This window comes from Drosophila serrata, unplaced genomic scaffold (genome assembly GCF_035046125.1).
Source record: "Drosophila serrata isolate PLE 108 unplaced genomic scaffold, ASM3504612v1 contig_163, whole genome shotgun sequence".
Lineage (NCBI taxonomy): Eukaryota > Metazoa > Arthropoda > Insecta > Diptera > Drosophilidae > Drosophila > Drosophila serrata.
The window spans coordinates 24,393-51,359 of NW_028257061.1; the positions used below are offsets into that span (position 1 = coordinate 24,393).

At 34.5% G+C, this 26,967-nt stretch overlaps 1 protein-coding gene across 27 annotated transcripts in view; it reads left to right on the plus strand.

Moving 5' to 3' along the window:
* Nucleotides 1-26,967, plus strand: part of LOC110190376 (B-cell receptor CD22) — a 68,215-nt gene that overhangs the window by 22,999 nt on the left and 18,249 nt on the right. For 7 of the 27 annotated variants that reach the window (XM_086826729.1, XM_086826730.1, XM_086826731.1 and 4 more), the window contains 5 exons: nt 4,876-5,612; nt 5,723-6,121; nt 12,884-12,978; nt 14,267-15,745; nt 18,008-19,001. The exons of 1 other annotated variant lie outside the window; for it this stretch is intronic. In XM_086826729.1, coding sequence (XP_086682855.1) covers nt 4,876-5,612; nt 5,723-6,121; nt 12,884-12,978; nt 14,267-15,745; nt 18,008-18,751 — 3,454 coding nt within the window. In that variant the 3' untranslated portion in view covers nt 18,752-19,001. Of the gene's footprint in view, nt 1-4,875; nt 5,613-5,722; nt 6,122-12,883; nt 12,979-13,166; nt 13,183-14,266; nt 15,746-18,007; nt 19,002-26,967 lie in introns of those variants that run through there. 19 more of the 27 variants (XM_086826732.1, XM_086826733.1, XM_086826742.1 and 16 more) reach the window with 14 other exon arrangements.

The following is a 26,967-nucleotide window of genomic DNA, read 5'->3' on the forward strand; positions in this document are numbered from 1 at the left end:
AGTCGCCTGATCCAGCTCGTTCCGACTTGAAAACGAGTGATAGTAAATATAAAACTAACTGCAAAGGTTCATTTATATATGTATGTATGTAGCTTTAAAACTTAATATGGTCGGAGATGACTTCTTTAGTGCGTTGCAAACTTTGGACTAAAATTATAATACCGTGAAAGGGTATAAAAATAATTGGCAACCTTAAACTTGTTTAGTTTGCAGAACTTAGCTATAAAATATACAGCCTTGAATCTTAAAACTTCCACTAGGCGTGCGGAATTAGGAAATGGTTAAATTATTTAAAATTTATTTTTAATCAGAACTTAAATTATTAAATTTGGGTTTGGTGAAGTCACGACCAAATATCTTAAATACCGCACGTATTATCAAGCTGGATAAACAATATATAAAAACAAGAAAGGAAGCTAACTTCGGCACGCCGAAGTTTATATACCCTTGCAGATAGAACTTCCTGGATTCCTTTCATACAATATAAAATATATATATTAATGTTAAAAGACAATGAAGTAATACCTGCTCTCGTTTCATTCACCTATACATATTATATTTTCAGTTTTACATTCACAGATTTGCATTTTTGCTCCACATCTAACGATCGTTTGTATTGCACCTATGTGATATAGTCGTCCGATTTTCATAAACTTTGCAACAAAATTTAAGACTGATATAAAATGGCTATATTTCAAATTTAATGAAAATCTGCTGAAAACTTAAAACGTTATAATTTTTAATTGTATTCATTTTTTGATCGTTCGTGATATAGTAGTCCTGTTTTTTTTTTTATAACTTTACACAATATTTAGATTAAAATAAAATGATATTTGATGAAAATCTGGTGAAAACTGAAGAAGTTATAATCTTTAATTTTATTAACTTCTTTTATTTCTTATAAAATGGCTATGTATCAAATTTGATGAAAATCTGTTGAAAACTGAAAATGTTATATATTGAATTAATTTCTCGATCGTTCCTATAGGAACTATATGATATAGTCGTTCGATTTTCATAAAGTTTTACACAAAATTGTAGAATAATATGAAACGGCTATATCTCAAATTTGATCAAATTCTGTTGAAAACTAAAAATGTTATAATTTTTTTTGTAAAAATTTTCCGATCATTCCTATGGCAGCTATATGATATAGTCGTCCGATCCGGCCCGTTCCGACATATATACGAGTGAGAGTATATAGAAGACTAACTGCAAAGTTTCATTCAGATAGCTTCAAAACTGAGAGACTAGTTTGCGTAGAAACGGACAGACGGACAGACGGACATGGCTAGATCGACTCGGCTGTTGATCCTGATCAAGAATATATATACTTTATATAGTCGGAGGTGCCTCCATCACTGCGTTGAAAACTTCTGACTGAAATTATAATACCCTGCAAGGGTATAATAAATAAATGAAAATATAACAAGAAAGACAGAGATCTCCGGAAATATAATATAATTATTTACATTTTTCTGTTAAAAAAACAACGAAGTTATTTCTACTCTCATTACAGTCACCTACTCTTATTTTATTTACGGTTTTGCAGTTACAGTTGAACATTCAAAGCTTGCCATTTTTCTCTTAATTTAACAATAGTTTTTAATATATATATGATATAGTCTCCTAATTTTCATAAAATTAAAACCGAAGCTCTAGAATAATATAAAATGGCTATAACTTAAATTTGTTGAAAATATGTTGAAAACCGAAAAAGTTATAATTTTTATTATATTATTATTATTATTTATTTCTGGAACTATGGCATCTGTATGATAAAGTAGTCCGATTTAAATCAAATTAAAATCGATATTCTAGAATTATACAAAATTGCTATATCTCAAATTCGATTAAATCTGTTTAAACTGAAGAGGTTATATATTTTTCTAAGAATTTTTCGATCGTTCCTATGCCAGCTATTTGATATAGTCCCATATACAAATGTATGTACATAATTAAATATTTATGTACTCACTAAAATTAACTGCAAAGTTTCATTCACATACATAGCATCAAAACTGAGACTCTAGTTTACGTAGAAACGGACAGACGGACATGGCTCGATCGACGCGGCTGTTGATGCTGGTTAAAAATATATTTACTTTTGATGGTAGGATATGCCTCCCTTACTGCGTTGCAAACTTCTGACTGAAATTATAATACAATGTGAGCCTATAAACATATAAGAGGATTAACAAATCAACTTCCTCACCTCGTGCCTTGTCACTCAAACCGTTAGTTGATCGAACAAATTACTGTGTTTTGAGTACAACATTTATTTTTAAAGTTTATTGGATGTACAGTTTTATCTTTATATTAATACTAGCTGTACCCTGCCACGTTTCTCTGTGGCATATTTTGGTTGCACGCATAAGAAATTAGTCAAACAAAAAAGAATAATTTTCAAATTCATTTAATTCTGTAATACTTGTGGGTATGCAATATTCTTCGTTTCTCCATTCTCAGCATAAATATAAAGACTATCTGGTTTTCCGACACAGGAACACGCAACATATAATTATCCGTGTGAAAACAATCTGCATCCAAATCTAGACCACACAACTCCATAGATTGACCTTGAGCTTTATTAATGGTCATTGCGAACGCCAAACGAATGGGAAACTGCAATCTCTTGAACTGAAACGGTGTATCAGTCGCGTTCAGAGGAATCCTAGGAATGAGGACATCTTCACCTTTGAAAGGACCTGTTATGATCGTGGCTTCTACTACGTTGTTCATAAATTTCTTGACTGCGAGTCGCGTACCGTTGTAGAGTTTCGGCTGATTTATATTTCGGAGCATGATAATCGGCACACCTATTTTTAATTTCAATATGTGTGGTGGCATTCCAGGCAGATCAAGTGAGTTTAGAAATTCCGTAGGGTAATTAACTGCTTCCTCTGCCTCCACAGCGGGGTCTATCGACTTATATGTAATTTCATCAGTTTCTATGCTGGATTGGATTACATGATTGAGCTGGTATACATCTTTGTTCTTGGCAGCGAGAATCGCTCGTCAACTGAGCCAATCGTGATTCCTAAAATTTATTCGGATATCGGGGAACACTTTTTGGATAAGTCCTTCCTTCGATGTAAGTAAATTACAGAAATTCTCGGGCAATACTATTTTTCTCGACGTCTCATTGACTGGCAGCTTTCCGTTCCCCGTGTCCAGTAGCTGACGTGAGAATATGTCGGCTGAGTCTTCGTTCTGTAACTGGACACGCATATTCGACTTCTACTGTAATGTACGTACATGTTGCCACAATATAGAATATTTCAGGCAAGCATTTATCTCGTCAGCTGGTGTCGATCGGGAAATCACAGGCAACGTTTGCTTGAACTCCCCTGCGAGCAATATTAACGCATTCCCTAATGGTTGGACAGCTCCATGCAAATCCCGCAATGATCGATCGAGAGCCTCCAGCGATTTTTTGTGTGCCATGTGCATTCATCCCAAACAATGAGTTTACATCTTTGCAATACTTTTCCCATGCCAGATGTTTTGGAAATGTTGCACGTAGGAGTCTCGATGATTTGCATGTTCAACGGCAACTTCAGCGCTGAATGAGCAGTCCTCCCACCAGGTAACAATGTCGCAGCGATTCCAGATGAAGCAAGAGCTAAAGCTATGTCCTTGTTAGCTCGAACCGTAGCCAGAATCAATGTAATGAGGAATGTTTTCCCCGTTCCTCCTGGAGCATCCAAGCTTCAGCTACCCTTGCCCTGTCGCGTTCATTATTTTGAGAGTGAATCAAATCGATTGCTGCAGAACGCGACTGCCTAACTCTCAATCGTTTTCTCTCAAGCCTATCTGCTCGTCTTTCTGCTGATTCCTCGTTGTGAATCTGCATTGCTTTCAGCCGCTCAATCTCTCGGATGGATGCCCGTTCTTCGTCAGTCATATTCGTAATCTTACGTCTGTTTGCTTCTGTATTGCGAGTACGACGACCCAAACTCGACTTCTTGGGTGGCATGACTTCGTTTCTTACTGAACCTGAACAAAAAAATAAAATTTGTATCTCCAATTTCTTCTTTCAATATGTTTTGAATGTTTGACAGGAAATGGTTCGATTCAGCTGGCTGCCTGTAGAGGGCGCAGCAGTAGGGGCACGGGGAAACGCGAAAAAAAAATATATATATATTCGCAAATGCAGATAAGCTATCAACATCAAAAGTAGACAATAACCGAGCTGGAACCTCAACGCATGTTGTGTAAAAATTTGGGCTTAAACGGTTTAGAACTTTTCAAGTCTATGAAGGAAGTAGACACGAACAGAGCATTTTTATATATACAGAAGATGAAATGTTAAGTTTTATCAATGGTGAGAATTACAATGTACATTTCTCATGAATTACTACCTCTTTTTTATAAAATAAAATGTTAGTTATTTACTAAAAAAAAATTAAGTTTGAAAGTAACAAAAACAAATACTTGGCATAATTTTGCTGTTTATTTTTTGGGTTCCCAGCTTAGGAATAACAAGATAACAAGAGGTGGGGAAATGCTTAGGAATGCGATAACAAGAGGTGAGGAAATGAGAATGATTGTATAAGTGCTTTAAAATATATCTTAAATTATGAAGGTAAATGATAAACTTTGTATCTTTTTAATAAATGGCAAAAAATGTTACGGTCTTTGGTAATTATTTAAGTAAATTGGTTAATAATTATATTGTATATGGTATCTTATAATGTAATGACATTCAAATACAGTGCTAAAATATATGAGCATTTTTTTTAATAAGTAAGTAAGCATGTACATGCATTGTCTATATCTGTATTTCATGAATCATATTTTCTACATTGCTTCTTTTATTTTCATATACACTTAATTGCCTTATATCCTGATACACTTATCCTTTACCACCAGTGTGCTATCTTATGAGCAGGTAACGCCTCAAATGGGTGGGGCCCAACCTATTCTAGATACATCTGCTGCGTCGGCGACACAACAGCTGTCGCAGAATCACGGATCGCAACATCAGCGAAAGTTGCAAAAAGGAAAAAGGAAATATGAAGCTTATTTAGCACCTTCTACGGTAAATCGCCTTCATGGCAGCGTACCTAAATCGCCACCGCGCTGGCCGATTCGACCTGGAGTAATGTTGCACGTAAGCAATGATACGAAGGAGAATCTGACTGTAAATCGTATGACAATAAAACCAAATTCCTCTGGAAATGAGGGAAGAGGAGACCAGTTTCCGGCCCAATTGGGTGACGGGCTAAACGACACCCAAAGTACGTCAAATATTAGTCTTTTAGTGGTATCTGAAGGAAGACAGACTGAAATAACTCCACTTGCAGTCCCGCATCAACAGCTTGTAAGCTTGTGTTTGACAAATGAATCAGGATCCCTACCAAATGCACCAGCTCTTCTGGCACATTTGTCGTCCAAAACCACCGAGCCTTCTACCTATAGTAAAGTGGAACGTATGTTGGCATTGGTTTACAAAAGAGCTCGAAAACGATCCGAGGTTTGTACTCGGGATAGTCAGCGCAGCAATGTCGGACTATTGCAGTCGATTTGGCGTGGTCGTGCATATAATAAAAAACCATTACAAGTTGGAGCTCACCATCGTCTAAAGGGGATACGGTGCAGTGGAAGTGGTATAGTATTTTTAGACCCTTTATTTTTTAAGTAATTATTTTACTTAATTTTTCTATTGTTTTTATTTGTTTGTTTTATGCCTCGCAACATATAATCCCCATTCATATAGTAACATACAAAAAGGACCCGCAGAAAACAGCTTCTAATCAACGCACCACAAAAGCAGAGCTTGTAGCAGAAGACCCTTTCACAATCAATAAAAGCAATACTCAACCACATGAAAAATCTATGGCTCCATCGTACAATCGGGCGAAATCAGTAGATCTCGAAGCTGACAGAAACGAAACTTTTGGCGAGGAAATAACGGAAAGTACCCCCAATATTGATGCGGGTGCTATTGCCGTGCACTCGAATCAGTCAAATTATTCAACTTCATTAGGAAATGTGAAACAATTAATGCCATTAAATGGACAACGTCCCCTTAGCAGTTTACCTGTCATTATTAATGCCAGCTCCTTACTATTTTCCACCAGTTCAAGGCCACCCATCACGCTCAAAGATGTGCAATGTAAGAACCTATGTGTGAAGTAATAATTAAAACACGCCTATATATTACACATTCAGTTTTATAATTTCTTTTATTATTTGTATTAATTTTATGTTATTATTTATATTATTTTTAATATCAGTACTAATGTCATATAATATTTTTTCACAATATAAGTATATAGAATTTGCTAACTCGAAGTCATTATAGATTATTTTTGAAGGGAATATCTTTTTACGGATTTATGAAAAAGACATAAAATCGCGTGTTTTTTACATCTATAGAAAACGGCATAAGTTTGCTTTGCAAAGAACACATAAATTTGCAGTCCGCGAGAATTAGTGCTTTGTCTATTCATTTTGTTGAATCGAAATAAGCGATTTAAAAAAAAAAACATTTTACTGATATGTTCCTTTGACTAATCGACTTTACATAAAATATAAAAATATATCATCATCATCTTGTGCTGGGCGAGTTTAAGTCATTTTTTGTCATACGTTCACAAAAACTCGCCAAAAAGTATGTCCTATAACTCCTTCTAAAACATCTTTCAACAACAAACAAATACATTTTGTATTTACAAGTGTTTTATTTATGGAATTTTAATTAATAAACTAACTAACTAACCCTGCATGCGGTACACATGTCATCAATAGGCCACTATCATCAACCGTCATCAACGCGCCGACTGCGACTTCTACCGAGCCGACGCTATGCCGTCGTCGGCAGTACCAAGGCCGGCCGTTGATGAATTTGTTGATGAATTGTTGATGATTAATCGATGATATGCTGATGAATTTCTTAATGATTATTTGATTAATTGTTGTTGATGACAGCCTAGGACATGCCCATGTTAAATTCATCAACAGTTTGTATGGCCATTCATCGATGAATCATCAACAACACCGCCTTGACTGTTGATGAATCGTTGATTAATTACTGATGACTGGTACTGCAGGGAACTAACTTATAAACTAATATATGTTATACATTTCACCATCAACTAATCGAAAATTTTAATATATCATAACATTTATGTCAATATCAACAAAAATGAAAGTTAAATTCACGAAATTGTATACAATTGCAGACATCAGATTTGAATGAAATAGTAAAAAAAATTATTTAGTAACTTATATGAGAATATGTGGCAAAACAATGAAGTATAATATATTTTTCTAACGTATTCCTATGGTTCCCATAGCAGCTATATGATATAGTCGTTATATTAGCTCACATTATAGATTACCTGCAAAAGTTTAAGTTTATACTTTCCAGGCGGGACGACTTTATCATTATGGTGTCATAGGAACGATTTTTAAATATCTATTTTGAGTTTTATTTAAAAATGATGTGTTTTAACTTATTATATGCATTTGTAAAGCTGTTATATAAATGAACGGCAGATTGAAAAGGTCAAACCACTTTGACTTTCTATTCCTGTAGATCGACGACCTCAGTATTTTTCGTTTAGAAAATTAATCGCCACGTGATATACGCTTGTGCCGATCACAGATGTTGACTTATACACTCACCAGAAAAAGTGTGCGTACAAACTTAACGCGCAACTTTGATTTTAAATAAAAATAGTTCTATGGAAGATATTGACTTAAATTTTTTTTTAAATTAATGACACATCTATTATTAAAAATTATAGCTAGTCTTTATTTATTTCCGTCCACAACTTTTTTATTTAAAATTAAAAAACAAAAAATACCCACGTTTTCGGGCAAGAAAAAGTGTGCGTACAAAATTCAATTAATATAAAAAAAAACATTTATTGTTAAGGCATTGATAAAATTAGTAAAAAGGAGGATACCCATTTCTATCTATTGTCCCATTTAAGCGTTTTGGAATTGAATTACCCAATTTTTCGGTAAATTCAGGTGGTATTTTACTCCACTCATCCAAAACCACATCCTTCAACGTATCCTTCGATGTAATTGTTCGAAGACGAATCCTGCGCTCCAGAAAAACCCACAGATCCGCTATGGGGCTTAAGTCCTGCGACTGAGGCGATGAATGCAGTTGATTTTTGGTATAAAACAGCAACCATAGCTTCAAACTAAGCGAAGTATGCTTGGGGTCATTATCCTGTTGCAACCAAAAATCATGGGCTGTGGGCGTAATCCTATGTTAACGGCCTCAAAAATTGGCCAGGATATAAAGGAGAAGTAGAAGAAGGATTTAAATGATGACACAGTCCGCAAAATTTTAATAAGGAGGAATTTCATGCCTGTGCTGCGCCGAAGAAGCCTCTCATATTGCCCGTCAATAAATAGGAGTGCGTGGATTTTGCTAAAAAATTCATCCAAGAGCCTTTAGCCTTTGGGAAAATGATTATTTTTAGTGATGAGAGCCAATTTTGCCTATCTGGCATAAAAGGGCGAAAACTTGTGTGGCGCAAACCTGGCACAGCCCTTGATTTGCAGAAGCTCGCTCCAACAGTTAAGCACGGTGGTGGCAGTGTGGTGGTGTGGGGGTGTATGGCAGCGAGTAGAGTTGGCCACTTGGTCTTTATTGACTCCACAATGGACCACAAGGCTTATATGAAAGTCCTTAAGGACAAGTTGCACCAAAGCGCATCAAGATTGGGTCTGGCAGATGATTTTTGGTTGCAACAGGATAATGATAATAATGATACTTCGCTTACACATGCATATACTAGCTGTACCCTGCCACGTTTCTCTGTCGCATATTGTGGTTGCACGCATAAGAAATTAGTCAAACAAAAAATAATAATTTTCAAATTCATTTAATTCTGTAATACTTGTGGGTATGCAATATTCTTCGTTTCTCCATTCTCAGCATAAATATAAAGACTATCTGGTTTTCCGACACAGGAACACGCAACATATAATTATCCGTGTGAAAACAATCTGCATCCAAATCTAGACCACACAACTCCATAGATTGACCTTGAGCTTTATTAATGGTCATTGCGAACGCCAAACGAATGGGAAACTGCAATCTCTTGAACTGAAACGGTGTATCAGTCGCGTTCAGAGGAATCCTAGGAATGAGGACATCTTCACCTTTGAAAGGACCTGTTATGATCGTGGCTTCTACTACGTTGTTCATAAATTTCTTGACTGCGAGTCGCGTACCGTTGTAGTGTTTCGGCTGATTTATATTTCGGAGCATGATAATCGGCACACCTATTTTTAATTTCAATATGTGTGGTGGCATTCCAGGCAGATCAAGTGAGTTTAGAAATTCCGTAGGGTAATTAACTGCTTCCTCTGCCTCCACAGCGGGGTCTATCGACTTATATGTAATTTCATCAGTTTCTATGCTGGATTGGATTACATGATTGAGCTGGTATACATCTTTGTTCTTGGCAGCGAGAATCGCTCGTCAACTGAGCCAATCGTGATTCCTAAAATTTATTCGGATATCGGGGAACACTTTTTGGATAAGTCCTTCCTTCGATGTAAGTAAATTACAGAAATTCTCGGGCAATACTATTTTTCTCGACGTCTCATTGACTGGCAGCTTTCCGTTCCCCGTGTCCAGTAGCTGACGTGAGAATATGTCGGCTGAGTCTTCGTTCTGTAACTGGACACGCATATTCGACTTCTACTGTAATGTACGTACATGTTGCCACAATATAGAATATTTCAGGCAAGCATTTATCTCGTCAGCTGGTGTCGATCGGGAAATCACAGGCAACGTTTGCTTGAACTCCCCTGCGAGCAATATTAACGCATTCCCTAATGGTTGGACAGCTCCATGCAAATCCCGCAATGATCGATCGAGAGCCTCCAGCGATTTTTTGTGTGCCATGTGCATTCATCCCAAACAATGAGTTTACATCTTTGCAATACTTTTCCCATGCCAGATGTTTTGGAAATGTTGCACGTAGGAGTCTCGATGATTTGCATGTTCAACGGCAACTTCAGCGCTGAATGAGCAGTCCTCCCACCAGGTAACAATGTCGCAGCGATTCCAGATGAAGCAAGAGCTAAAGCTATGTCCTTGTTAGCTCGAACCGTAGCCAGAATCAATGTAATGAGGAATGTTTTCCCCGTTCCTCCTGGAGCATCCAAGCTTCAGCTACCCTTGCCCTGTCGCGTTCATTATTTTGAGAGTGAATCAAATCGATTGCTGCAGAACGCGACTGCCTAACTCTCAATCGTTTTCTCTCAAGCCTATCTGCTCGTCTTTCTGCTGATTCCTCGTTGTGAATCTGCATTGCTTTCAGCCGCTCAATCTCTCGGATGGATGCCCGTTCTTCGTCAGTCATATTCGTAATCTTACGTCTGTTTGCTTCTGTATTGCGAGTACGACGACCCAAAATCGACTTCTTGGGTGGCATGACTTCGTTTCTTACTGAACCTGAACAAAAAAATAAAATTTTTATCTCCAATTTCTTCTTTCAATATGTTTTGAATGTTTGACAGGAAATGGTTCGATTCAGCTGGCTGCCTGTAGATGGCGCAGCAGTAGGGGCACTTGGAAACGCTAAAAAAAATTGATATATTCGCAACCGCAGATAAGCTATCAACATCAAAAGTAGACAATAACCGAGCTGAAACCTCAACGCATGTTGTGTAAAAGTTTGGGCTTAAACGGTTCAGAACTTTTCACGTCTATGAAGGAAGTAGACACGAACAGAGCATTTTTATATATATAGATAGAAGATATATATTTAAATAATAGTTCAATTGAGCCAATTTCTAATGCTGAGCATAATATATTTTTAATACGCTTTTAATAGTTCGGGATGTATGTATGTTTCTATGTATATATGTAACGGAATCTTTGAAACCTATATTCAAGGGTTTCCAAATATCTGATTAACTTGAAACTTTGCATACTTCTCAAGGACCGATAGGACAATGCAATAATTTGATAACAAATTTTCATTATCCTGATTAGGATCGTCAGGATTGATAAATTCTTTTATAGATCCTCCTTAAAGGAAGTAAGAGAGACAGAGCTAGCGCGCGAAATAATAAGATTATTTGCAAGATATTTCATAATTGCATGTACGCAAAAATTGATTATTGATAAATCGAACTAAAATACGAAAAATAACTGATAGCTTAGAAAATTAAAAAAAAAATACGCGTTTATAGGTACCCACACTAAAAAATATAAAATAAATAATAGTTTAAGAAAACTAAAAAAACACGCTTTTATAAATAACATAACTTAAACGAAAAAAATAATTTATAATTACAAACAAAATTATTAAATTCATAGCAATAGTATATAATTATAAACAAGATCACTAAATTCAGAGTTAAAAGCGTGGGGTGCATCTATAATCAATGTAACAATTATTCTAAGGGCAACTATCTGTAAGGGGTGAATTATGAAAATATAGAAAAATCATACAAATAACAGTTTTACTGTACAATGTCTCGCCAAGTACATGTTTAACTATTGTTACAAACAATGATAAATGTATTTCTGTGAACATAAAATATAAAAGAAAATCTCTGATATTTACAAAAAATTATTAGATTAACAAAAACAATGCAGATGTGGAATATGTCGTCGCGTATGTATTTACACGTTGTGCTTATTGACAGCATTAACATATGTATATCAATCAAATGACAAATTCACAGCAATAGTCGAACTGAATACATGTTAAAACAATGATATAATTTATTACAGAAAAGAACAGGTACTTGGCGCAAAATACTACCGTGTCTACGGATGCACCCCACGCTTTTAACTCTGAATTTAGTGATCTTGTTTATAATTATATACTGTTGCTCTGAATTTAATAATTTTGTTTGTAATTATAAATTATTTTATTCTTTTTAGTTCGGTTATTTATATAAGCGTTTTTTTTTTTTTTAGTTTTTTTAAACTATTGTTTATTAGTAATGGTATGAAATATTTGGTAATGAAATAATTTAATAAAAACAAGAAAACAAACTAACTTGGGCAAGCCGAAGCAAGCCCTTGCAGATTGCAATTTGATCACTAGGAATTAGTATAATATACATTATATATATTTATGACAAAAAACATATTTACTGTTTTACAGTTACAGTTTTGCATCTTCATCTTTATCTAACAATCTTTTGTATGGCAACTATATGATATAGTAGTCCGATTTTCATAAAATTTTGCACAAAATTTTAGAATAATATAAAATGGCAATACCTCAAATTTCTTTTTCTAAAATTTTCCGATTGTTTCTATGGCAGCTATATGATATAGTCGTCCGATCCGGCCCGTTCCGACATACATATGTATATACGAGTGAGACTATATATAGAGACTAACTATAAAGTTTAATTCAGATAGTTTTAAAACTGAGACACTAGTTTAAGTAGAAACGGACGGACAGATGGACATGGCTAGATCGACTCGGCGGTATATCCTGATCAAGAATATATATACTTTATATGGTCGAAAATGTCTCCCTCACTGCGTTTCAAACTTCTGACTAAATTATAATACTCTGCAAAGGTATAAAAATTTCAACCAGAAAATAGTAACAAGCTGTAAAATATGAATTAGAATTGAGTAATTATTTACTCAGTACATATAGGTATAACAATATAAATATATATACTATGGTTTAAGACTATATACATATACATTAAAATTAAGTGAGTCTATATTTTAATAATATAAAATATGATAAAATTTTGTATTTTAATTTGTCAAATTTGTAAAATTATTTTTATTTTATTTTTTTTCTCATTTGCTTCCAATATTAAATATACTATTCGTGGGATTTGAAATACCGCCATAATCGTAATGTCACCAATAATTGAATAATCGACCGATCCGTACCGTGTATGTTTAATATAGTACACGACAAGTCATCTTCACTGGGGGAACCATTGACGGAACCTGGAGAGTATGAGAATCTTCCGTTTCATGGTCTGCAAACGGCACCTAATAAGGTAAAGTTACTATATATAAACTTATTTGCACTTTATAGAAAAATCATTGTTTATTAGGGTCTAGTACAAAGAAACTAAAAGTCTAACTTTTATAAAGAATTTCTTGTTCTGCATATACTTCTTATATGTATATTTTTTGTCTTTTGTTATGCATTCCATATTTTAATTTAACGTCAAATATCGTACAGTCTTTTACAAATAAATGTAAGTCATCTTCATTTATGTTGCTTTTTCGCTTCTAAAATCACAATTTGAAAACGGCTTAAGTGCGCTTAGTCTAAAAGCCAACCGCCCAAATCTAAAAAATAATTCGGTTTCGCTTTAGATAATATTATTTTCTATCTAATTCATCTTTTCCCTAATTTACGTTTGATAAGTTAAAAAAAACATACTTAAATCATGATACCAAAGTACAATATTTATAAAAAGTAATGGATATAAAAAAATGAATACCTTATATGTTTAAATAGTCAATAATACAATAAGTGTTAAACAAGTTTTTAAGTTAAGAGTATATATCTTAAGTTTTAGCGGAGTTATAAACATTTTGAAGACATAAATATCTTAATTATTTTCTTTTTTGGCAAATGTTCCGGGAGTACACTCGTTCAAAAAACCAAAATATATATAATAAAAATGTAAGGCGAAAGACGCATCGGACAAGAATAGAAAGGCACTAAATGTTGAATCCAAATTCATTTTTATTTTTATATTGTTTTCTTTTATCTAAGTAATCCTTTATTATTTTAATTTTAGTAGAAATCATAATGATGCAACCCCTTTATTGATGCGACCTTTACTTCCGACATTTATTACATTATATCTCCCTTCTTAGCTTACAGCTTCTTACAGTCGGAGATGAACAATGCCATATAATTTAAGGCAAATTAAAAATGTATGAAACAGGGGAAAAAATATCTCTTTAACACCAATGAACATTAATATGTTTTTAGCAAATTTTTTACCGACATTGTCTAGAATTGGTTTTATGTTTTGCCCTGTTAAAGAGGTGTATGGGTCGCCCCAAATTTTGTAATTTATCAATTTGTCGAGTAAAACACACGAGTGCAAGCTCTATTAAAACACTACAGATAGCATTCACGTACAGAACGTAGAGAATGTTAAGTGTGTATAACTGTTTCATTTTATTACATGTACTTACATAAAATAGGCTTAGCTTTTTTTAAGCCAGCTTAAACTACCAAATACTAATCACTTATATATATTTTATTGCATGTTTCTCGTATTAACTAACGAATGCTACTAATCCAATGGATTAAAACGACAGTTTTCTACTACCCCTACAAATTTTAATAACAACACAAATGTGGAGCACATCATTTCACGATCTGAGAGATTAAATGGAGATATCAGTAAGCTACCTGTCCTCCATCAGCAACCTCAACCGACAACTCTGCATCACTTGAGATACGCTAATCCTTTATCGGATCATGAAGTTGAAAAAAAAATTAGTTCGCAGTACATCATGCACCGTCTACCTACTACTTATCAACATAATAAAGGCTTTATTGAACAAGCTTCCACATATAATGATCTACAAAGCAATACATTGTCAAAGAATTACCCTGACTATTTCCACCGTGACCAACCTAAAACTAAGAACACTCATATATCAGATGATGCAACTCAAAAAATCAACACTAACTCATCATCAGGTGTTCAATTAAGTAATGAAATATCAGCCGGCCAGGAATATCAGCCGGCCTATGCTATAGCAGAGCGGACTTCGCTGCCAACTAAAGTTCCAAATACTTTGCTACTCAGTACAAATCCCTTTCTGACTGTAAACAACAGTAACAAATACAAAATAGTAGGAGATGATTTAGATAGCACGGTCCGTGGAAAATCTATCAACACCACAACACTTAGGGACAACCAATTTTACTCTTTGAAGTTATCAAGCGCAACCAAGGTTAAAAACTGCTCTAACGGTTTAACCACGTCCCCCAGCTCTTCAACAAAGTGCAAAAAGAAACATTCTTATGCTGGCATAAGACATTGTCATATGGAAACAAGTAGCCAACACATGCGCCAATACGTTTACGAGAATGGGGCAAATAATAGTACCTCCAGTCAGGATGTAGTAAATATGGACGGAGAAAAAAAAAACCTAAAGTCTATTCATAACCTCCCTACTGCGCAACTGCATGCTCATCCAAGTGTTAATGAAGGTGCTGTCCAGCAAAAAAAAAAACACCAACCACGCCATCACCAGAAAAAAAATGATGCTTTAAGTGCGGAAAGCTGTGCAGAATTCCCATTAATGGAGCCCGAGTGTATAAGCATTTATCGAAGTGATTCCGGAATATCCAACAGCTCCTATGAGTCCCAATTGCCTACGGCTTTGTTACAGCATCCTCAATCTAGAATAACTAAAAATGCATCCTCTGGCTCACTATGTCGAAAACCTGTTAACATAAATTTGGATGCCCAAAATAGTATATTGGCTCACGATAACTTGGCCCAAGAAAACAAATGGCCCCACGAATCGGACTTAGCCAAAAACCAACTTGGGGAAGTCGGGGAAATACTTTTTTATGAGCCGGCATCGGTCTCACTCTGTGTCCCAGTATGCAGCACCAGTAGAGCCGATGCGCCTGCCTTAAAAAGAAAGACAGCGGCGGAAACAGACATGAGTACTGCTGCAGGTTCGGAAGAATATCAAATTGGTCAATCTGGTGTGGGCAAAAATGCAGTTGAAACAACAGCTCCAGAAAAATCCAGTGAAGTTTCCAGTCATTATGAGGTTGGTAAACGAAAACAATACACCATTATTTTTTTTAAAAAAGTTTACATTTTAGGAAGATTTCACGAAATTAATAAAAACTAAAGTTGATTGTTTTAAAAAGTTCCTTCACTATAGATTTTTTTTGCCAAATAATTCTCTATATGGTTTAAAATGACTTTTATAAAATGAAGCATATAAACATCATAGGCTAGATAATAAGGTGAAGCGTAAGAAATCACCTTGGAACAAATATTCGAGCTAATCATAAATTATAAAGATTTTTTTTATTCGAACTAATCATAAATTATATAGATTTTATATATATTCATTTTTATACCCCTGCAGGGTATTTTAATTTTAGTCAGAAGTTTGGAATGCAGTGAAGGAGGCACCTCCGACCATATAAAGTATATATGTTCTTGATCAGCATCAACAGGCAAGTCGATCTAGCCATGTCCGTTTGTCCTTCGGTCGTTAACATTTTCAGTTTTCAACAGAATTTGGTCAAATTTAAGATTAGAACTAGAACGATAAAAACTTTTTCATTTTTCAACAGATTTTCATCAAACTTAAGTTAAAACCATTTCATAATATTCTACAATTTTGTGTACAATTTTACGAAAATCGGACTACTATATAATGTAGCTCATATAGGAATCGAGAAATTAATACAATTAAAAATTATAACAGTTTCAATTTTCAACAGATTTTCATCAAATTTGAGGTGTAGCCATTTTATTTTAATCTTAAATTTCTTGAACAATTTTATGAAAATATGGCTAGATCGACTCGGCTCTTGATCCTGATCAAGAATATATATACTTTATATAGTCGGAGGTTCCTCCTTCACTGCGTTGCAAACTTCTGACTGAAATTATAATACCCTGCAAGGGTATAAAAAACCGATGTCGAACACGCGTAAACTCGAATAATGTAGTTTTTATCAAAAAAAAAGTCATACAAAATGGCATGTTTTGTTTTGATGCCAATCTCTTAAACAAAAGCATTTTGCTTTTACTTTTACTTTCTTATATCACACAGTGAATGCAAGGAATCAATATAAAGTGCAAAAGGACATATGCGATTACCAATGTTCGTACAGTTTTATTTTGAATTCTCGCTTTCCAAAGTGTCGCGTGCGACCAGGACTAAAATTGAATTTAAAAAATAACTACTTAATATTTTAAAATCAAACAAAATACATTATTAAGATAATTTATTTCATAATTCATTAAAATTTATTGTAACAAAATGTTTCATCACGTTTCGCTGAAATCAGAGCTTAAACTGGTTTCTTGCAAATGTAACTTCTTTTTTTGTCGCGTGCGAATGCAGTAAATTTTAGTGAATATATTGAAAACGAACAAAGGTTCAAAATCGATCTTGGCACCAATTATAGTGCTAACCAAGAGTTATACGTTTAAAATTTTGAAAAATTAAAATAAAGCCTTTTTTTTTAGTACGTACGAATGTCGAATTCGACACATAGACAATATATATATATATATATATATATATATATTATATATACATATAGTATATAGATACAGCATCTCTAAACCTGAAATATATAAAAATGATATAAGAATGGATTCCCGTTGAACAAATCAAAAACCATTGAAAAAATATATTCCGGTTTTGGGGTCTGCGTTTTCTTTTTTTTTGCAAATTTTTTCGGCCTGTGTAATTTTATTGGTAAGAAAAGAGGATGTATGATAAGTGCTCGAATATTAGCAACCTCAGTGATCTAGCCCCTTAACAGAAACTTATTATTTAGTCAAGAAACATTTAGTGAACTGGTATGAAAAATTAGTACTTACTTGGAAATAACTTGAATATTTGTACAATTTTGTAGATTTGCATATCATAGAAACTATTATGTTACAATCGTAATAAATAGAAGAACATGAAAAAAGTTATTTTTAATGTCTTAATCTCTTAATTTCAAAATCGTTATTAAAAAATATAATCTTTTTTGTAAAAATGTGATTGAATCGAATTCTCTCTTATATGAGCCGAATAATTCCATTATATGATTCTACTGTTTTTAAATTGTCATTTTTTTATTTTCTGAATTAAATTCGCTTGATCTCGTTTTGGAAACAAAGATATGTTGAGAATATAGAGGGTCTTTATCTTTTTATAGTTAAAAGAAAAATATACTTAATTTTGGTTACCTTATTTACTTACATGAATTATTTTTCGTGATAAACACGGCGCTCACAACATCACTTCATCAACGTTTATACTGCATGCACTTAATTATTCAAATAACGGTAGCAAATCAAATGGCTGGCTAATAATCCATTTCTAGCAAAAAATGGAAAACGTAATGACAACGGAAATAACCACCAAGGCAAACTCCGGAGAAAAACTATCAGCGATCCATACTTTCATATTAAACGACAGCCCTGTGGGGCACTTGCCGCAGATAATCCGACCAGAACGCCAGGGAAATGGCAAATCAAGAACGCCACGAGTGATGCCATTAGTAAGATATCGGCCAGATCCAATGAAAAAAATAATGAACGATTGCTAGTGCTTAGAAAACTGCTCGTTCAGAAACCACGAAAAGATTTTCCGGCGCAAATTCTTTCAGAGGTCCTTCAAGAACCGGTTGAAGGTGTGTACTACGACCGTCTAGTTTCGAGACGACCAATGCGCTTGCCGTTGCGAAAACATCATACCTTCCATTTCCAAAACAGTCAAACAGCAAACGGTAAGCTACATCAATTACGGCAGCAACTACAAGATCACCTTCAAGAAACAGACGAGTTTGAGCAGGAAAAGGGTTTTTTATATTGTCCACTGCAGCACGTCTTCAAACCAATTTCCCCAATACCTTCTGTGACTGCTTCAATTGATGAGTTAAAGACTAAAAATAAATGCGACTTGTCTCTTTCTAAGCAAGAATATGACCACTGTTCTAAAGGAGCGGATGACGATGATGATCCTGGTTACAGTTTTTGTGAAGAAGAAAGCATTGTAGACAACGATAACTATCCCACCTTGGACAATCTTTAAGCATATTCCTAAGCTCCACCCCGATCAATGAAAATTATTTAAAAAAGAGCAAAAGCTTATAAAAATGGCATAGCATGTTTTTTCACTTTTTTACCGCCCAAAGTTATTAATCAGCCTAAGCAAAGCATACAAGGTATTATGTATAATATATGTTATATGTATGTAAATATAATATAAACACAAATTTAATTGTATAATGTTTACACTAATAAATATTTCATAATTGCCAATAAAAAAAAGAAAAATATAAGTGTGGAATGAGTGTTTGACGTACATACAAAAAAAAAGTATTTTATTAATTTATATTTATTTTATTGGTTTTATTTTGAAAGATAATTTTAAAGTTATTAAAAATTAATCCAGTTTTTATATAATCGACTTAAATTTTGAAATTCCCAACGATTCAGTTTCTTTTCCCTCTGCTTTTAAATTTATGAAAAATGTATGTGATTACTAAGTAACATGCCTCTTTTGCATAGATTTCAATAACATTTTTCAATCGGTTGTATGAAAAATAAACCAACATTCCGGAATATCGCCTAAGAAGGAGTAACATATGTGCTGAGAGAATTATGTTATGTTAACTCACAATAAACTAAGAAACGCTGTTAAAAGTGCAGAAATCATAACCTATGTTTGTGTTACTGAACAGTCGCTTTTACCAAGTCGGCAATTAAACAGAGCTTATTATTACATTTTGGTTGTTGTTCTAGCCATTTTAAAAAAGTCTGTCAACTCGATCAGTCAGTTATATTAACAAAAATAAAAAACAAGAAAGGAAGTTATTTTTAGCATTTTTAATATACCCTACATACATATATATATGTTAAAAAGCAATTAAGTAATGCCTGCTTTCATTTAATTCACCTATACATATGTATATACCTATATATGTGTATTCATCTACATATACCCTGCAGTACCAGTCATCAGTCAAGGCGGTGTTGTTGATGATTCATCGATGAATGGCCATACAAACTGTTGTTGAATTAAAGGCACAGTGACAGTGGCCTATTTATGACATGCGGTACTGTAGGGTATTTACAGTTTTACATTATCTAACGATTATTTGTATGCCAGGATATGATATAGTAGTCCGATTTTCATATAATTTTACACAAAATTTTAGAATATAAAATATATTAATATATCTCAAATTTGATCAAATTCTGTTGAAAACTAAAAAAATTAGAATTTTTTTGTACAAGTTTTCCAAACGTTTCAAACGTTGCAAACTTCTGACTGAAATTATAATACCCTGCTAGGGTATAATAAACAAGAAAGAAAGCTATCTTCGGCACGCAGAAGTTTGTATACCCTTGCAAATTGCAATTCAATCATTAATAAATACAATAGAAAATATAAATATTTGTGTTTAAATCAACGAATTTATTCCTATTTTCATTACAGTCTTATTATACTTCTTAATATAATTATACTTAAATTCACAGTTACCCAAATTTCATGAAATTATAACTAAAATTCTAGAATATTACAAAATGGCTATATCTCAAATTGGAAGAAAATATGTTAAAAAAAATAAAAATTAAATTTTTTAGTATGATACACTACTTGACCATATACATACTTGATCATAGAGCTGCGATAGGAACAATCGGAAAATTTTTACAAAATTTCAGTTTTCAACCGATTTTCATTAAATTTGAGATATGTCTATTCTATTATATTCTACAATTTCGTTTAAAACTAGAACAATAGGACTAATACATCATATAGCTTCCATAGGAACAATCGAGAAATTATTGCAATTAAAAATTACAACTTTTTTAGTTTTCAACAGATTTTTATAAAAATCAAAAACTGTGAATGTAAAACTGTAAATATAAAATGTAACTTCATTGTTTTTTTAACATAAATATATATAACTAGGAAACTCGGCGAACTCCGTATCGACACCAGATGGCTTCGTTTTATGTAACATAAATATATATATATATATCTAATATATAAAATTCTCGTGTCACAGTTTTCGTGCCCTTACTCCTCCGAAACGGCTTGACCGATTTTAATGAAATTTTTTGTGCTTATCCGGTATCTATGAGAATAGGCCAACATCTATTTTTCATCCCCCTAAATGTTAGGGGTAGTCCACCCTTAGCGTTTCCAAGTGACCCTACTGCTGCGCCATCTACAGGCAGCCAGCTGAATCAAAGCATTTCCTGTCAAACATTCAAAACATATTGAAAGAAGAAACTTGAAAAGTTCTGAACCGTTTATGCCCAAATTTTTAGAGAACATGCGTTGAGGTTCCAGCTCGGTTATTGACTACTTTTGATGTTGATAGCTTATCTGCGGCTGCGAATATATCTATTTTTTTAGCGTTTCCCCGTGCCCCTACTACTGCGCCCTCTACAAGCAAATCAAAGCATTTCCTGTCAAACATTAAAAACATATTGAAAGAAGAAATTGGAGATACAAATTTTATTTTTTGTTCAGGTTCAGTAAGAAACGAAGTCATGCCACCAAAAAAGTCGAGATTGGGTCGTTGTATTCGCAATACAGAAGCAAAAAGACGTAAGATTACGAATATGACTGACGAAGAACGGGCCTCCTTCCGAGAGACTGAGCGGCAGAGAGCAATGCAAATGCACATAGAGGAATCAGCAGAAAGACGAGCAGATAGGCTTGAGAGAAAACGATTGAGAGTTAGGCAGTCGCGTTCTGCAGCAATCGATTTGATTCACTCTCAAAATAATGATCGCGACAGGGCAAGGGTAACTGAAGCGCGTTTACAGCTTGCAGCAGATCAAACCCTGCAATACAATCGTCTTGCATTCAGATATAATCCAACTGTTGATTATAGCTCGAATCGCAATGTCGTTATTGGCCAGATGCATCAGGTCTGCATATACTGTCAGGCTCTCAAATTCAAAAACGAACCAAAAGGATTGTGTTGCGCTTCCGGGAAAGTGAAATTGCCTCAACTTGAAGCACCACCAGAGCCTCTGCACTCTCTATTCGCTGGATCTACTGCTGAATCGAAGCATTTCCTGTCGAACATTAGGAAATACAACTCTTGCTTTCAAATGACGTCATTTGGTGCGGAAATTATAACTGCGCAATTCATGCCAACTTTTAAAATCAAAGGACAAATCTATCATAAAGCCGGTTCCCTGCTTCCGTTCCAAGACAGCGAACACAAATTTCTTCAAATGTACTTCATTGGTGATGATGGAGATGAAGTAGATGCACGTTATGGAATCAATAAATCGCTGAAGAGGCCAATTATTTCGCAGCTACAGAATCTTTTTCACGAACGGAACAATTTGGTGCGTTTATTCAAAACAGCAATCGATATGATGCCTTCGGATACCCATAAAATTGTCATTCATGCAGACAAAACGCCTGCTGGAGAACATATCAGGAGATATAATGCTCCAACTATAGACGAAGTGGCAATTGTCATAGTCGGGGATCAGTTTCAACCTCGAGATATTGTTCTCCATCGACGAAACGATCGATTGGTAAACGTCGCAGAAACTCACCGTTGTTACGATGCTTTGCAGTATCCACTAATCTTCTGGGATGGTGCCGATGGATACCATTTCAATGTGACTTATTTCTTATGCGTTCAACCACAATATGCCACAGAGAAACGTGGCAGTCCATTTGGAGAATGGTCAACGTGTCTATTTCACAGAAAAAAATGTGCAAGAAAGAGTCCTGAATCGGCCAGCGACAACTCTGATTGCCTTCTTCACCTTATGCCAGGAAGATGATTTTGCCATAACCTTGATGTATTCAGAAGTGCCCTCTTAACCATAATATGCCCGTGCGAAGCCGGGACGGGCCGGCTAGTATATATATAAATATATATATATTTATATATGTTTAATATATTTGAAAACTAATGGATCCGGCCGTTTCTCTTTAGAACTGCGTTAATTGCAATATCGGCATATAGTCGCCATTGGTCCAATATCTAAATTTTCATCATCATCATCATCATATTGGAATGCCAATCGATTGTATGATGCCAATGATCTTCGAGTCCTCACGCGTTGTCTTAATAGGGAATTTCCTCTTATTACATCTTGTCTTTCTTCGCTCAAGTTCTGTGAATACACTTGTTGATCATGATGTTCGTTCGCACGTCGTCCTTTTGTACTATAACCTCAAATAACCAAATAATTAACACATTTCAACTTACCACCTTTAAGACAAATGCCTACACCTTATTTATTTTATTGTTTCCAATTGAATTGTAAGGAAACGACTACTTTATATATTGGTTTGTAGTAAATGCTATATATCAGCGATTTATATCCCGCTTTTCTGTCGAACGGGATAAACCTATGTCCGTCTCCTGGCCCTAAGCTACCTCCCAACCAATTGTCACCCAAAACTGTTCTGCCGTTTTAGAGTTATAATTGGTGTTTACGTGAGGGGCCCACTGTGCCGAATCTGCTCAGGAGCGAGCTTTTGTTTCCGGCTTGCGCTCGCTCTCCAACAATTGCCGATCTCCCGCTCTTGCTTTATCGAGGCAAAACGACCGGGAGCTCGTATTCTCTCTTTAAGTTAGTCTCAGGTAAGCAGCGAATAAAAGCTGACGCTCAGCTGAAACTGCCACGACGCCCCCGCCTTTATCTTTTCAACCCCGACGGGTTAATTTTTTCGCCAGCGACGTGGGAATTTCTTGGGCCTCCATTTCCGAGTCTTTGCGGGCAGGACGCCCCCCTAAACAAGTGGTGTAACAGACACGACTTTCTTTTTACATGGTGACGAGTTCGACATTCGTACGTATTCAGACTAAAAAAAAACATGTACCAAGGCTTTATTTTAATTTTACAAAATATGAAACGTCTAGCTTTGGTTAGCACTATAATTGGTGCCAAGATCGATTTTGAACGTTTGTTCGTTTTCAATATGTTCACTAAAATTTACTGCATTCGCACGCGACAAAAAAAAGAAGTTACATTTGCAAGAAACCAGTTTAAGCTCTGATTTCAGCGAAACGTGATGAAACATTTTGTTACAATAAATTTTAATGAATTATGAAATAAATTATCTTAATAATGTATTTTGTTTGATTTTAAAATATTAAGTAGTTATTTTTGAAATTCAATTTTAGTCCTGGTCGCACGCGACACTTTGGAAAGCGATAATTCAAAATAAAACTGTACGAACATTGGTAATCGCATATGTCCTTTTGCACTTTATATTGATTCCTTGCATTCACTGTGTGATATAAGAAAGTAAAAGTAAAAGCAAAATGCTTTTGTTTAAGAGATTGGCATCAAAACAAAACATGCCATTTTGTATGCATTTTTGAGATAAAAACTACATTATTCGAGTTTATGCGTGTTCGACATCGGTTTTTTTGAAATTTATTTTAGAAAATTAAAAATTCTCTTAGTCTTAATCAATCTGACCAATTTTTTATGTAACCATGTTAAAAATACTCGTTTTTAAGCAATTTTAAATTTTTGGGCGCGGTGGACCTCTCTGGAGAATTTCCCATATATAGATTTATTTTGTATTGATTCCTAGTGATCGAATTTCTATCTACAAGGCACTATGTGCAATTTGAACCGTTTTCGTGGCCAAAACTCATTTTTCGCGAGTAATGCAAATTTCCGTAATTCGATGATGTCATGTTAAGAAATGATCAAACTGCTATGTTACATATCTAAAATGTTAACTTATATGTTCAATGTTAAAATAACAGCTGTTGAAGTCAGCTGTTGCAAGCGAACCCCACGGGCTGTTTTAAAAGTTGCGGTGCAGTTTCAAATTGGCATATCTCTGACAAAAAATCATTAAATAACCAAATTCAAAATGAATATTAATTCTTCAAGTTAATACCATGTGTTAATACTAATATGTTAACACGTAACACGCGTTTGTATTTTTTTTTTAATTTGTATATTTAGGAAGTGGTGTCCCCTTGCCACTTTTGGAAAGAAAGTGGAACTTTCCAAAGAGTTTTAAAAAATGGTTCAAATTGTATCAGTGAGTGTCTATATACATGTTGTAGGTTTGTCAATTCTGAATTCAAAATATGTAAGCTCATTGTGGGTTCTTTGCGTTTTTTTTGCGTAATTTGAATTATTAGGAAGCAACATCTTGATCAGCAATGCAGAAGTGCTGGTAGTGTGGCGCATGGTAGAATTATACAAGGTAGTCTCGTCGGCAAAAGCACTCCGCTATTCATTACTCACAACAAGTGCGAGTGAGAGGAGTCTGCGTAGTAAGTGCGAGTGAAACGACAAAAGAGCTTTTAGTTTAGCCCTTAGATGGTCCATGGGGGTTAAATTGTTCATACATAGTAAAAAGAGTTGAAGTGTTTTATAACTTAATTTTTAATAGTTTGGAATTTGACATTAATCTTTGTTTTTGTTTTTGTAAAGCTATTTTTTTGTTTAAATTCTTAATTTTAAAATATATCCGAATCTTAAAGTAAAATTTTTTTATATCTAAATTAATGTTTATGTTCTTAGCAGCTATTAATAATTTTTCCTTAACGTTTTTTGTTATACTAAAAAAATCAGAAACTATATCTAAAAAAACCATTTCCAGCTCCTTAATTTTCTCCATGAAATTAATGGACGGTTTTACAAGGCCTCCGTGCGAAATCTCGTCTACAAAGGTAAAAGATGAGTTTTCGGCAGTCTCATTAGAAAGTTTCATTTTTTTTATAACATAGCCTGCTATGTATTCAATTGCATCCTCCGTCAACTCATCAAGTTTGATATTTGAAGGAATGCTTTTATTTATATCATCTTCAAAGTCTTCAATATCGTTCACATCACTTTGTGAACTTTGGTTTAATTTTGATTTTAGGTCAAGGTTCAACCAAGTGTCGCTGCTGTCTTCATCAACATTCTGATTGTTTGACAACATTTCCGTATTCTTGGCTAAATAAAAATAAGGATTATTAAATAAAAAAGGGGCAAGAAGTAAAGGGAAACATAAATCACAAAACACAACACATTATACAGGCAAAAACTACAAACAATCACGATCCAATCTTTGCTGAAACATAGAGCTAAACATTTGACAATTAGTAATATTAAATTAATTTGTTATTATTATTTTATTTTGTCATACCTGTTATATATTTTCTTAACCTATACTTAAACTGTAGTGGAGTCGGATGGTCATATTGCCCACCTCTTGAACGCATTGCACCAAAGAAATTCTCCACAATGTCTTGGTTAAGACGACTGGTTAATATATATTTCAGTTTGTATTTATCCGATAAATATCCATATAAGCCGTCGAGGGATGCATTATTGGTAAAAATTCCTTTTTGAAAGGGCAGCCTATGAGTTTTACCAACTATGTTTGTGCGCATTAGCTCAGACATTTTAGCCAAAATCCCTCGTTGGATCTCAATTTCGTCACCATACGGCTTACTCGTTTCAATACAATTTGACGTGGACAATTTCGAGCTAAATACATCGAACCAGTCATTGACAAGCTTAAAAAGATCTGCGGTTTCGCATGCGTTATCAACGTCGTAACCTAGTGCATAGCATCTTCTTATTGCACTGGCGGTTGAATTGGAGAAAAGTTGTGTGGCCAATTTGACTTTTTGTTTGGCGAGCGATCCAACGTTAATGTGGTTATCGGTAATCTTGAACACAATCGAAACATCTGACTTCGAACAGTGGCTTATTGTTTGCTGTACTGTTGCCTTGGTTAAAGTTTTTCCATTGACCACTAATCCGGAGCCAATATAGTGGTTGCGAACCAACTTTACCAGATGTGGGGTATCCGAGAACACGAATATTTTTAAATGTTCATCCGCTGGATGGCTAAACCACGTCTTTGCTAAAGAAAATATTGAATTTGAATTTCTCTTCTGTATTATTTTTATATGAAACTTACTCTCCGATAAGCCAAGATCTGTCCATAATCTTTGGTTTCCAGGGCCCAAATCACAAACAATAGCTACTACGGGATATCCTTTTTTATGTAGTTTGGTGATAATGGAATTTAGAGTAATCGCGTCCATTCGAGTATTAAAGTCGAAGAATACTGGCTGTTTCCATGACTTTTTAAGGCCTCGAACTATAGCCAGTTGTACATAGTTACTCGGCTCGTATACAACATCCGCCGTGCTGTCATACTCGAAAGCTTCAGCCACCTTCATTTCATCGAAGGACAGAACGCATAGCTTATCGACTTCTGTCATCTCTTCATTTTCCATCAGGTCAATTACGATATCAAGAGTACCTGTGTTAATTTTA